Source organism: Colias croceus, chromosome 18 (assembly GCF_905220415.1).
Source record: "Colias croceus chromosome 18, ilColCroc2.1".
Lineage (NCBI taxonomy): Eukaryota > Metazoa > Arthropoda > Insecta > Lepidoptera > Pieridae > Colias > Colias croceus.
In genome coordinates, this window is record NC_059554.1 from 6397962 (window position 1) to 6410722 (window position 12761).

At 36.1% G+C, this 12761-nt stretch overlaps 1 protein-coding gene across 2 annotated transcripts in view; it reads left to right on the forward strand.

The window, feature by feature from the left end:
- Positions 1-12321, forward strand: part of LOC123699737 (protein pellino) — a 45881-nt gene extending 33560 nt beyond the window's left edge. For both annotated transcript variants that reach the window (XM_045646751.1, XM_045646752.1), the window contains exons 4-10: positions 2911-3105; positions 5188-5367; positions 5775-5882; positions 8552-8708; positions 9332-9512; positions 11606-11738; positions 12117-12321. In XM_045646751.1, the coding sequence (XP_045502707.1) occupies positions 2911-3105; positions 5188-5367; positions 5775-5882; positions 8552-8708; positions 9332-9512; positions 11606-11732 (948 nt within the window). In that variant the 3' untranslated portion in view covers positions 11733-11738; positions 12117-12321. The remainder of the gene's footprint in view (positions 1-2910; positions 3106-5187; positions 5368-5774; positions 5883-8551; positions 8709-9331; positions 9513-11605; positions 11739-12116) is intronic.
- The last annotated feature ends 440 nt before the right edge of the window (positions 12322-12761 follow it).

Genomic DNA, 12761 nt, shown 5'->3' on the forward strand with positions numbered 1-12761 from the left:
TTTGTTTACCCTCAACGTTTATCACATAATATATCATAATAAATAATAATAATCATCAACATAAACTTATAAAGCTGTACGACAATGTTATTTACAATCACACTGGGAGCTACGTGAACCGTTACTCAACCGCACGCGGCGGGCAATAAATCTGCATTTGAATAGTAGGAGTTAAAAACCTCGCTATTGACGGCCAGTGATTAACTGCGTTTACACAGATCTATCAATAACTTAAAAACGTACTTTGTACTACTACTTTGTACACACTTGACTACCGTTTCATAAAAGGTTGTCAACATCTTCAAATGTATTTCAAGTGTCAATATAATTATTAGCATGAGTTATACTACTGTGTGAATTAATACTATGCAGTATTCACTGCATGGGCGTAGCCACGGTGGGGCAGGGTGGGGCACTTGCCCCACTCTAGCTTTAACCTGGAAGGTAGGTAGATACCTAACCAAATCTAAAAATTGAAGTAAGTACCTACTAACTCTTTTGACTGACTAACACCTAACAAGTGTCATACGCCCAGCGACCAAACGGCTGAAGATTTTTGGACCTATTTCGTGGTGTGGTAGGTGAACAATAAGGTGTTTTGAATAAGAATAATTCGAATAACGAATTACACACGAAAGAAGAAAATAGCTGAGGTTTCTATGTTACATGAACTGTAAGAAAAATGAGTATAGTACCCCAATTAGTTACCCCACTAACTTATCCAATTTCACTTTTGTTGTTTTACACGTTCTACAACTCACTGATACTTTTTACTTTAGACTTATTCGCCGTCGCAAATGCCTTCGCAAATGCCTTCGCGAATGCCTTCGCAAATGCCTTCGCGAATGCCTTCGCCAATGCCTTCGCGAATGCCTTCGCAAATGCCTTCGCGAATGCCATCGCAAATGCCTTCGCGATTGCCTTCGCGAATGCCTTCGCAAATGCCTTCGCGAATGCCATCACAAATGCCTTCGCGAATGCCTTCGCGAATGCCTTCGCGAATGCCTTCGCGAATGCCTTCGCGAATGCCTTCGCGAATGCCTTCGCGAGTGCCTTCGCGAATGCCTTCGCGAATGCCTTCGCGAGTGCCTTCGCGAATGCCTTCACAAATGCCTTCGCAAATGCCTTCGCGAATGCCTTCGCAATTGCCTTCGGAAATGCCGGCGGTACAGCCGCCGGCATTTGAAGACCTGGATATAACTTTGGGTACATACTTGGTACAAACAGGTGCTAGTTACATATTATTTTTTATTGTTGCCCCACCTTGAGCCCATGGCTAGCTACGCCCATGATTCACTGAGTAGGTACATGATACGTACCTACTTATTGATTTAACGAGTTTAATGTAACGTTTTAAAAGATGTTGATTTGGTATTGAAATTGCGAACATATGCAATTCTGTGTAATGTAGGTACAGCGAAATGTTGGCGCACGATCTGGCAATGAATGAAGAATTTAAAACAAGAAATGTTTACGATGATAATCACATCTATTCTATTTTCAGAGTACTAGCATAAACTATGAATTGTTTTTTGTTATGATTGAAGGTTAGTGGATACAAAGGAACGCATATTATAACAATAAATATTGGTTCGTTATTATTTCGGTCAATGATAAATAACTATTGGGATATGTTATTAAGTGTATTCCAGTGATCAATTTTACATATTTTTAAACTATGTTTGTTTCTATGTTTCAGTTCTCTCGCTCTTTAATCACAATATATGTAGGTAGTAACGAAATAGCTTACGGTGCAAACAATTAATGTTACCTTCTTTCAAATTTTTGATGTAATATTCATGATTTAAATAAACCGGAATAGATAAGACCGGCCTCTATTACCGACGCGTTCAGCTTCGACCATGTCTTGAAGGCACAGTCGAGGTTAGTCGAGCTTCAATGCTTCATTCAGATCCAACCTAGATTTAATTAAAACCACAAAAAAAGATCTTCTTCAAGACGTGAGCTTAAAAAGTTATGCGCCGTGACAACAACACAAGCTTCCGGTAAAGAAATATAAATTTGCGTAATTATTCCGTTTTAACAGAAGCGCTGCTTCGGCAATGAGCGTGCTGAATGTAAACGTTATACATTATTCTTGTATGGAATTAAAACTTTTTAAATGGCTTTGTAATGTTGATAAAATTGACGTCCTTCGCTTTATGGAATACTGGACAAAATATAGGCTCTTTGGGCTAATTTTGCTGAAGTAATTAAAAAAGGAATGTATTAGTAGATTACAATTTTATATTTTTATCGTTGTTAATTCTCCTTAATTATTTTTGGATAAATCCTTAAAAAGTGGACTATTATCAAAAGTTTTTCATTATTCCTTTGTGCCCTTCTAATATTGGCCTCTGCTGTCGAACTTGAGACGACATTAATTGTCGGATATGACGTCGTCGATCATATCAATTACATCGTTACCGTTGTGAGGTGTGAAGCCTCAATGTTACCTCCCCAGGAAACTAGTAGAGCGGCGCATTTGTTCAGCGGAACTTAGTGATGTAACGCAACCTTCACACTCGCCGCTCATGTGAGCCAATTGCCTAAGAATCTTTTAAATTGTTCTTAGCTCGTACGTTGAGTGTTTTGTTGTCACCTTTTATGGTAAACGTGGGAATGCTAGCACTTGTCTGGCCTTTTTGTGGACATTGATTTGCATAATTAAAAGTTGGTAATGCTACTTGAAGTATACATAAACAAGTATGCTTATGTACTTATTGAGATGGTATTTGAAATAGCCTTAAACTAGTCTTAGATGTGATTTATGATCTAACTAAAGTCTGCTCAGTAAGACATAGCTCTATAGTATAGAGTCGACTATACTACGATTTATTATCCGACCTTTTAGTACATTTGTCTCTATGTATAAACCAAGTAGTATAAATAAACATATTGTCCTTCCAGATCGGGCGATCCTCCGAGTCCCCCATAGACTTTGTGGTGATGGACACAGTGGCGGGCGACAAGACGGGTGATACAAAGGTCCTGCAGAGCACCATATCGCGGTTCGCCTGCCGCATCATTGCGGACCGCAACGACGTGAATAACTGCCGCATTTACGCTGCCGGCTTTGACTCCTCGAGGAATATATTTCTTGGTGTAAGTAGCACTTTTTCATGAGTATATAGCAGGAAAGTTGGGGGAGTGGAACGACATTTGTAATAACCAGTTAAGGTTACTTTTCCATTAATAAATTTGTATTGACTCAAATAGGGAAAAAAGATTTCATAAAACAGGTTGCTTACCAGGAATTGCAGTCGGTAGGAATTTAATGTAAATAGTTTTAAAATTATTCTGTACCAGTATTGCTTATATAATTATATCATTAGGAGAATAAATGCACGAATTTTGAAATACCAGATTAAGATATGTTTCCCTGGGTAGGGAAAGGCACCCTGCCTTCTACTTCTTGAGTTTGTATAGTTTCTCTCACTTTTTATTTATTTTAAAAATCTGTAACGATTCAATGTAAGTGTTCAATTTGATACCATTAAAAATTATGGCATCACAATAACTCTTCAAAACTGTTGCTGTTACTTCTAACGATGTTAATTGTAAAACTGAGTCCACTCTTTAAATGTCGCTAACATGTCCCGGTCGCAGCGGCTACGATTGCTAATGCTTACTATTACGTGACCGGTCTTAATACTTACTCTCACTGTCGTAAAAAAATATTGAAACACCACTTTCGTTGCGTCGTTATCTCAATAGCAGTAAGGACCAAAATGGCGGGGACGTATCCCGTTTCTAAGCAAACGAAGTCCCTCCGAGGCAGGATATCGCGGTCTGTTTGCCGTATCATTGCAAACCGCAATTACGCGGTCAGGGTTGGCTCCCTGGAGGTTTTTGTTTGTTTATGATTGGATGGAATCGATTTTACAATGGGGAAAACAAACTTTCGGTCGACGAACTTTGTTAAAAATGTATAAAAGTATATTTTAACATTATTTTTGGTGTCCATTATGTTGCTGCCTATTACGCTGCCCAGTATTTTTTGCTAAGATTAAAAGAATAATGCTAACACAGAGCTATTTTTTATAAATATTATCCAACTGACGTTCGTGTTACAAGTAATATAGGCTATTCTTATCCCTTATAACATCAAACATGCCAATTAGGGTCCCGTTTTAATCTGTCCAGTCGCTTCGTGGAATTAAAGAAATATTGTGAGGATAAACTCGGCAACGGGTCTGACGATTTTGTCAAAACATATTATTATAGGAGCATTTTTATCTAAATAATAAATGTATGGAATTTCCTGCAAAATATAATCTCAATAACGAGATGTGCCAGGCATTACCCAGTCATTACAGAAAAACCCCGCTTAGTTTCATTTTGTATTTTATGTGTTTAGACTTTAGTTGATTGTGATACAAATAAAAAATAACAATTCAATACAATTTTCTCTTTAATTTCCAAAGCTGAACAATGGTTACTTATTACCTCGCCATATTACTCAAATATCTAGCCTTGAATCCAATTTAAGATTTAATCGTTTGAAATTTATTAGAAAAATTACGTGTTATTATAGACGTGTATATCGATACGAGATCTGCAATAGCACAATGTGATATCCTATTACGTTAGTGGCCATTTATTTTAATTGCAAGGAAAATACCAGATTAGTTATTATGTGAGAGACAATGCGGCGACCCTCCCTTGACAAAGACCTTTGATATAATATACAATGAGACAATAGATTTTTTTCATAATCCAAATCCACAGCGCTTAGTTACATTGTAGGTTGAATGGTAATTAACATGTTGATAATGGATTTACGTTTTAGAATGCGGCAGTTGCATTTGAGTTATGGGAAGGTTAATGAAAGAGCATTTTAATTATAGGATAGTGGGTCATCGAATCTTATTAAAAAGATAAATTATTAGTGTTTACTAATTATAGTTCTATTTGTCCTTGACTGAGATTCTTAGTCCTATTTATGGTTTTATTGAACTCTTACTCCAATATATTTTAGGTATTTTTTTTTTAATTTTACGATTGGATCTTTGTATGTGTAACTTCTGTTATCCATATAAAGGACACATAAAGTGATTTTTATATTAATAAATTGCACTATCCTGTATCAGTGTTAAAGTTTTGGAAATCAATGTTGTCACTAATTCTAAACAGTAAATTGAGAAGGTTCTACTACCTCAATTAATTTAAATTAACATATTACAGGAGAAAGCGACGAAATGGTCAGAGAACCACGAGATAGACGGTCTGACCACGAACGGTGTGCTCATAATGCACCCGCGTGGAGACTTCTGCGGCGGCAGCGCGACGTGCGGCCCGTGGCGCGAGACCTCAGTGGGTGGGGCTGTGTTCTCGTTACGGGAGAGCCGATCCGCTCAACAGAAGGTAAGGAACTAGTGGCTTTACTTGCAGGGGACATGTACGAAGGCGAAGAAATGGTCAGAAAACCACGAGATAGACAGTCTGACCACGAACGGTGTGGTGATAATGCCGGTTGCATTGTCGAAGCGACTATTAAAAGTTCGTCAAAAAAATGGCCAAACATGCATTGAAATTAACACCTTATTTCATGGCAGTAATTTGGAACGTCTATTCTATAGCTTATTTAAAAACTCTGCCTAATAAACGCGAAAGCAGAGTTTTGTTTAAGACACTTTGATTTCGACTTTAGTCGTTTATTTCAGGTTAATGTTCTTATAGCTTCATCAACAAATTAATAGACCATCAAAAGCTAAAAAAGTATTATTTTTCGTAGCATTTACACTGTTATTTATTTATTTTATTTATTTCAGGGCTTACCATGTCAGGCGGAGACAAATGTACTGAGAGACGGGACAATGATAGATTTGTGTGGAGCTACACTACTATGGAGAAGCGCTGAGGGACTCAAAAATTCACCGGTAATTGCTTTTAACTATTTATTCAATTTCAATATAGCGTTATTGTTTAGTCATCTCTTATAACATCAATCTTCCTTCCTTAGTTTACCTTGTGATGAGGTACAAATTTCATTAGAACTTTATTCAAGTTAAAAACTTGATAGTATTGCTGCTACATCAGTAAAAATTGAAAAAAATGTATTAGTGCAAGTAAAGTCTTGTCATTTTGTAAAAAAAATCATATCCATATCATACATGTTCCACGGGATGATTTTCTTTTTAGCGAAATGTTCCATTCTTTGCCAGACTGAGAAGAACTATTTACTTTCAAGTCCAAACTGCTCCTATTTGTAATGTTTTGAATAAACCAAATAATCATGTATATTATAATCCCTGTGATCTGTCCTAATGAAATAATCATATATGTATAATATAATATATCGCACACTTAAAACATAAGTGGCACTATACAAAAAAATTCATTTTTGAGTTAAGTATGCAGTCAAAAGGCATAAAACGAAACGCGCCTAACGCAAAGATCCCGGTAGCTCTAATGCGTCAAATTTTTGCTAGATGTCGCTAGTGTCACTTATGAATTTGTCACAATTTGTCCGGTCGGTAATTGATAAACCGGCACTATGCCATTTCGCGTCAAGTCTCCGGTGGAAATCCTTGTCGAGGTGAGTCAAAAACTGGCACTTTGTGTAAAGTGCCACTTATTTAATTAATTTGCTTTCGAATATTTACAGTGAGTAAATGCATAAGTGGCAGTTTGAATATAATGCCAGTTATTTAATAAGTTTAGTGTGGATTTTGTTTTTATACGAAATTCAATAACGGGCATTTTCTTTAAAGAGCCATTTAATCAATAAATATGCTTTTAAATTTTCGCTGTGCGCAATTACATTAGTGTCAGTTATATTATGTTAACTTTAATTAGGATTTTGTTTTTATACGAATTTAATAATAAAAAAAGGCATTTTGTTTAAGGCTTTTTGTATTATACTATCATGGATCCGAAAAGAAGTAGATGTAGAAGTATAATAGAATTATCAACTCAGAACAATCAAAGAAAAAAAGAAAATGATGACGATGATGGATCTCAAATTACTAAGCCTGCTTCTAAAAGAAATTCCGATATTGTTGAACCGCTTTCAACAATGAGTGCGTCCGATTTGAACATCATGAGAAGTTCATCCTTTAAGCTCTTATCACAACCAAACTAACACTGACGATGGTAACTTTTTTCTCGCCTCAGACGATGACAGAACAAACTTTCCATCAAAGAAAAAATGCAGGAGATCAAACTCAAACTCGTCGTCATCGTCTTCGTCGTCCAGCTCGTCCTCATCTTCGTCCTCAAGCACATCATCCAGTTCAGCTTCAGCTTTGTCTATACAAAGGCCATAACCTAACCCAACAAATTACTCAAAGTAGGTACTATAGACACACGTAATAATTTCGACCCTTCTAATCCGGATGACGAAACAGAGAACCCAAAATGTAAAGTAAAAGGAATGACCAAATGCAAAAATTGATGACATTTCCTTCACTCAGATTGTTGAAGTTTCTAATAATCATCAAAGAAGTGATCATCTTCCTGCTGATTCGAATCTTAAAAGTGGTCTTGCTCCGAATGATGGTTATCTTGTCGCCTCTTCCAACCCTGCTGATAACGTCGAAATCATACATTTTAATACAAATGACACATGAACGATGAACAATACTGCAAAAGAAGCTCCAACTCAGCCAGTTGATGCAATTACAAGAAAACGAAAAATAATAAGATCGTTACATACTACAAATATTGTGAAGATACTAATAAATACAGGCAAAAATATGTTTCAAACTCAAAACGTTTTTCCAGCTAAAATGATTAAGCAACCTTGTGGAAGTACATGTCGTCTGAAAATCGCAGATAGAATTTCTGAAGAGTCACGAAAACTTATTTTTAACTTAACTGAGATAAAGCCCAGATATAAATATAAAAAGATTAACTCTAATAGAAAACCGAAGAAGGTTAACGAAGTTACTGCAAGATTTTTACTGACCCATGATAATTAAACCTTTGATACGCTGATTTTTACGTAACTTTAACAGTTCCTACTTCGAAAGAATTTGACCTTAGCAGATTAATTGAAATACCTCTAATAACTGTACTGATTAGTAAGTAGTAAGAACAAGATGTTAATGTAAATGTTATTTATGACAATACTTTTATCTAGATTCCAACAGACTTGTTAATTATGAATATGTGTGGTAATTTTGACCGAAAACTATGAGCATGTGCCAAATAAATACAATTCTTTATTATTTTAGTAATTCTACTGTTTTATTTCTCTTTTTGTTATTATTACAATGTAGGGAAAATAACATTTTAGAGGTCATTAAGCAAAAAGTTTTGAATAACTAGAAAAATATAACCGACACAATACTAAACATTTTTTTTAAATGCTTCTCCATTAATAAATAATCAATAATTTTATTGTTTGCCACTGGATACTGAAACAGCGTTAGTTAAACTGTTATTTTAATCCGATCACAAGTCTATATTTATATTTTTTTAGTTCCATATCACCCATTCAATTTTTAAAAAATCTTAAAACGGCCGTACTGTAAAATTAACATTTTCGTTTAGTGCCATTTATGTTTTAAGGGTGCGATATTATAATCCCTATTACACATTGCAGACGAAACGCGACTTAGAAGCATTGGTGGACGAGCTGAACGCCGGGCGGCCGCAGTGCCCCGTGGGGCTGAACACGCTGGTGATACCGCGCAAGCTGTCCACCGCGCACCAGGACCTCAACCAGCCGTACGTGTACCTCAACTGCGGGCATGTGCAAGGTAAATAAGGAAAAAGAAAAAAAAAAATGGAAAAATTTTGGTTGGTGTTCCGTACCCTAAGGTTAAACGGTACCGTGATAAGTAAACAGTTGAAATTTTCACAGATTATTTTTTACACCGCTTTAACAATAAATAATGAAAAAATAAAGTTAAGCAACGGTTGGCGCGGTCATATATCGGATGGGTGAATTTTTTTTTTGCAGAACGTTTGATGTAAGAAATTTTAGTGTAGCGAGTCAGGCTCGCACTCGACTGATTTAAAATTTTTATGTTTTTTTTTTAATATCTCATTTTTTTGCAGAACATTCAATGTGCGTACCCAAGTTACATTAGTGTCGCGAATCTGTCTAGCAATTATTATTATTGATCGATGTATAATACGAAATTTTAATAAGAAAGTCAGATCTGCATTTGATGTATATTAATACGAAATTTTGAATCGTCACATCCACACTTAGTGATTCTTAATACGAATTTTTTTTAACATTTCAATGATATTACAAAAGTGTCGCGAATCTGTCTCGAAATTGACCGATGTATATGAAATTTTGATAAGAAAGTCAGATCTGCATTTGGCCGAACTTTTGTATTTTTTTTAACATGTCGATATAATAAATTTGCAGGCGAGCACTCGTGGGGCGCGGAGGGCAGCGAGACGGGCGTGCGCCGCTGCCCCATGTGCATGACGGCCGGGCCCGTGGTGCGCGTGTGCATGGGCATCGAGCCCGCGTTCTACGTGGACGCCGGCCCGCCCACCTACGCGTTCAACCCGTGCGGACACATGGCGTCCGAGCGGACTGTCAAGTGAGTGTGTAATAGGCCATCCACACGTCTGCTGAACAATGTGACAAACAAAGAACACATAGGGACAGCACTATACGAAGAAAAGAGATGTACTTATTTCCTTCTCGCTTCCCTGTATAGCGCCGTCCCTATGTGTTCGTTGTTTGTCACGTTGTTCGGCAGACGTGTGGATGGCCTATTATATCGCACCTTCGGTAGAACAAGGGCACAATTACAGTTTTTGCAATTTTACAGGAGAGCCATTTTAAGATATTTGTAGTACTTAATGTGGTCTAGCTATGATAATAATTTTTTTATGGTTGTTCTGCTTTGTATGACATAAACTATATACTATATTCTTTTAGGTGTATCGTTTACAAATATTAAAAACTGCTAGTTTTTTTTTAATAATATTTTTTTCTTAAGTAGGTGTACATTTGTGCCCTTGTTCCACCAACAAGAAAATTAATTTGTAAATATGGCCATATCTAAAGCTTTAAGTTAATAATTTTGGAATGATAATAACGTGTTTTTTTGTATAAATGTTTTATTTTCTTAAACACTTTAGAAAGCCGCAGTACTTTATCACAAAAATAGAGATCAAAACTTACTAATCAGCCACAACAGATCTTCAACAATCTGAAACTATTATGTTTCCTAGCAAAATTCTTTGGAATCGCTTTAAAAATTGGAATAATATTATATTAAGATAACAGAACAAGAAAGAATCATAATTCAATTCCTTGACATTAAATAATTCCTCCTTTTTCGTGGCATTTTTTATAAGGCTTATGTATTCTGCCGGAGTGCATATTGATATTGGGCCAGCTTTTATTGCACGTTTTACATTCCAGAATGGACGGCATCGGCTTTATGCTGGGTCTCCTAATTTATGTATGATCGATTTTATAGGCAATGTGTTCACAGCAAAATAATACATTCCAAAAACAAATTTGAAAAAGAAAAATAATTATTTACGAATAAATATCTTACTAATATTATTATTTATTATGTAAACTCGAAAGTTTTTGAGGATAGATTTGTGGGTGTGAAGGTATGTTTGTTGTATTTTGATTGGCAGTCCTATCGTTTAAATTTCTAAAAAACTAACTTGTTTTTTTGCTCTCTACAGCAATTATCGGAATAAAATGTTACTTTTAAGACCATGGAGTATAACAAATCTTGGACAGACAAGGGCACAATTGTCTGAACGACTTTGTCCTCCCAATTTTTAAATCGTAAACTAGGCATAAGTGTGACAGATATGGCCTTGTCGTTCCAGAAATCAAAAACAATATAGGGCATATTTACATAAACGACGTTAGCGCTCCAAGTGACAGCTAGCTCAGTCCCCGCCGATGGCACAACTAACCAATGAGACTTTGTCTCGCCAAGAGAGAAACAAAATAGCGCCAAAATGACAACGCCACTATTTCAATCTGGCTGTTTTTTGTAGGAATTAAACGAATGTCTTTGTCCCTCCAGTTGAAAGGGCCTTTTTAAAGCATTTCTGCATATTTAAGTCATTTTGGCAATTTATGACAATTATGCCCTTGTTCTACCGAAGGTGCGATATGTCAATTGTGTGAAATTGTGAATTTGTATCGTTAAATATATTGGTCAACGCAAAACTAAAGAACGACTAATTTTGTATTTTTTCTGTTATTAACTTTAAATCTGTAATCTTAATGTAAAGACATTGTAAACGAACGGGAATAGATGTATCTCATATGACTATATTATTTTATTAGCTAGGTTTCCGTCCGCAACTCCGCCCCCTTTGCCTTAAATATAATCAATTGTATTTACGTGTGTTAATTAAATGTATTGAATCACTATCTATTAAAAATAAACTTCATCAAAATCCATAACTTAATTTTAAAAATTTAAACATACATAGGGACGAACAGACAGTGACTTTGTCTATACTAAGTGATAAGAGAATGTGTATCGTCAAATGTGCTGCTACCAAATCGAGAAGAGCCACTTTAGTATTTATTTAATTAAAATCTATATCTTCAATTTAAAAACATCAAATCGAACCAATTAACGGTAATAAATACAGCTTTCTTTATCTATATTATTTAATTAACACACAATTAACGTGTCGCCAGATACTGGGCGAGCGTGGACATACCGCACGGCACGAACGGCTTCCACGCGATCTGCCCGTTCTGCGCGGCGCCGCTGCAGGGCACGCCCGGGTATGTGCGGCTCATCTTCCAGGACAACCTCGACTGAGTCAAGGTATGTATACCGCACACATATACGCGCCTGTGTCATATACATATACACATACGTGAGCGTGTAGTACACATGCACACACGCGCGCGTGTTATTACACGCAAATGCACTTATAGAGGTACACGCCGCACACACATTTAAACTAGTATACGACGCGCGCACGCATAGAGGTGTACCTCTACATACGCATAACATATTCACGTATGTATGGTACATGCCTTCAGCCTTTGCCACAGATGCGTCATACACGCACGCACGCATTCACACTCATACACTTTATAATCACACATATCGTTCCACGCACACGAGTATACGCTGTACATACTTACATTCTACTTACATTAGACACGTAAATGTAATTAATTTTACTTTAATTTGCAGGTTCGCAGATGTGCGAGACGAACGAATAATGAAGGAAACATCAATGTGTGACGAGACAGCGACGTAGTTCGGTGTAACTATATTTTGTTTCGGTTATGGGGCCCTCCGACTTTTGAGGGCACATTCATGACTACGTTAGTTCACTAACAGCTAAATTTTGTACCAAATACCGATTCATGTATATGGAATCTCATTTGTTTACTAAATCCTAATACATATAAACATCAAAATAGTATTTTGATGTTTATATGTATTCAAGTTTATTTTCACTCTCCCCATATACGCCGAAGGATGCTTTGGTAAATGAAGTAAGAAGTGTAACGAATAAAGTACAAACAATACTTGCCTTGTATTTAAAGCGCTTTGCGCCGTTTTCCCGTCGCATTCACCGATAAATGGTACAACATTGTAAATACCAAAAGCATCCCGTTATTTCGATACACTTTTTAGTTTTATGAAGACGTTCGGATGAATATATTTTAATAGTATATATTTTCATGTTAACACGGTAACGGAACGATTTGTAATGTTCCTAATTAATGTATTTTTTTGTCCCCATATTGAATAATGTAATAATATCGGCGTGTCCTAACGAAATATTTATTTAAGAGTCAACGTTGTAAGATAATATTTGATAATAAGATA